The 741-nt window shown below is 30.1% G+C and overlaps 1 protein-coding gene across 1 annotated transcript in view; it reads right to left on the minus strand.

Moving 5' to 3' along the window:
- ZBBX (zinc finger, B-box domain containing) overlaps positions 1–741 on the minus strand; it is a 127,978-nt gene that overhangs the window by 31,378 nt on the left and 95,859 nt on the right. The window contains exon 14 of the mRNA XM_004675381.1: positions 39–192. Within this exon, the coding sequence (XP_004675438.1) occupies positions 39–192 (154 nt within the window). The remainder of the gene's footprint in view (positions 1–38; positions 193–741) is intronic.

Below are 741 nucleotides of genomic sequence, written 5' to 3' on the forward strand. Positions count from 1 at the left end.
CTGTTCTACAAACGATCTGATTTTGTGTCTGAATTTACCTGTAAATGTAACTGTAGGACTTGAATAACTGTGTTCTAAACTATGAGAAGGAAGTGAGTTGAGTCTTTCATTTTTATCAAAAACAAAGAATCTTTCAAGTCCTTGATAACGTTCATTTATAGGCTTATTCCTGAGGGCTATTTCACGTAACAACTAGAAAAAAAATCAAAAAGTAAAATAAAAATTATTTTATCGCATAAATACAAAGAAATACATTCATTCATTGAGTACTTACTATGTTCTTGGCACAGATTGTATATTCATCAAGACAAAGGTCTATGTGTGAAGGAAAATAACAGCTTTTTATATATTTTAAGTTCTGAAAAATGTATAAACCACAGTTAGAGCAATTACCTGAAAGTTGCCATCCATACAAGAAAAGAAAGAAAGTAGGATATATATCATATTTTGTACTTTGGAACTAGTGCCTTTATCTATACAAAAAATAATAATATTAAAGATGAATATAAAATACTGATTTAATCTGATCATGTCTATATACAAAATCAAGTTAATAAAATGCTTACAATTTGAGTGTACAGGTACAAACCTAAGGAAAAGTGAGCTAAGTAATTTGTGAAGATTGCATACAAGAAACTAGCATACCCAAGATATGAATATAAATCTGGCTGATTTGAAGTCAAGACCTATTCCCCACCACTCTGAATTTATACACTCACACACACACACACACACACACAC

Source organism: Condylura cristata, unplaced genomic scaffold, assembly GCF_000260355.1.
Source record: "Condylura cristata isolate star-nosed mole 26May11 unplaced genomic scaffold, ConCri1.0 scaffold00003, whole genome shotgun sequence".
NCBI classification, from domain to species: domain Eukaryota; kingdom Metazoa; phylum Chordata; class Mammalia; order Eulipotyphla; family Talpidae; genus Condylura; species Condylura cristata.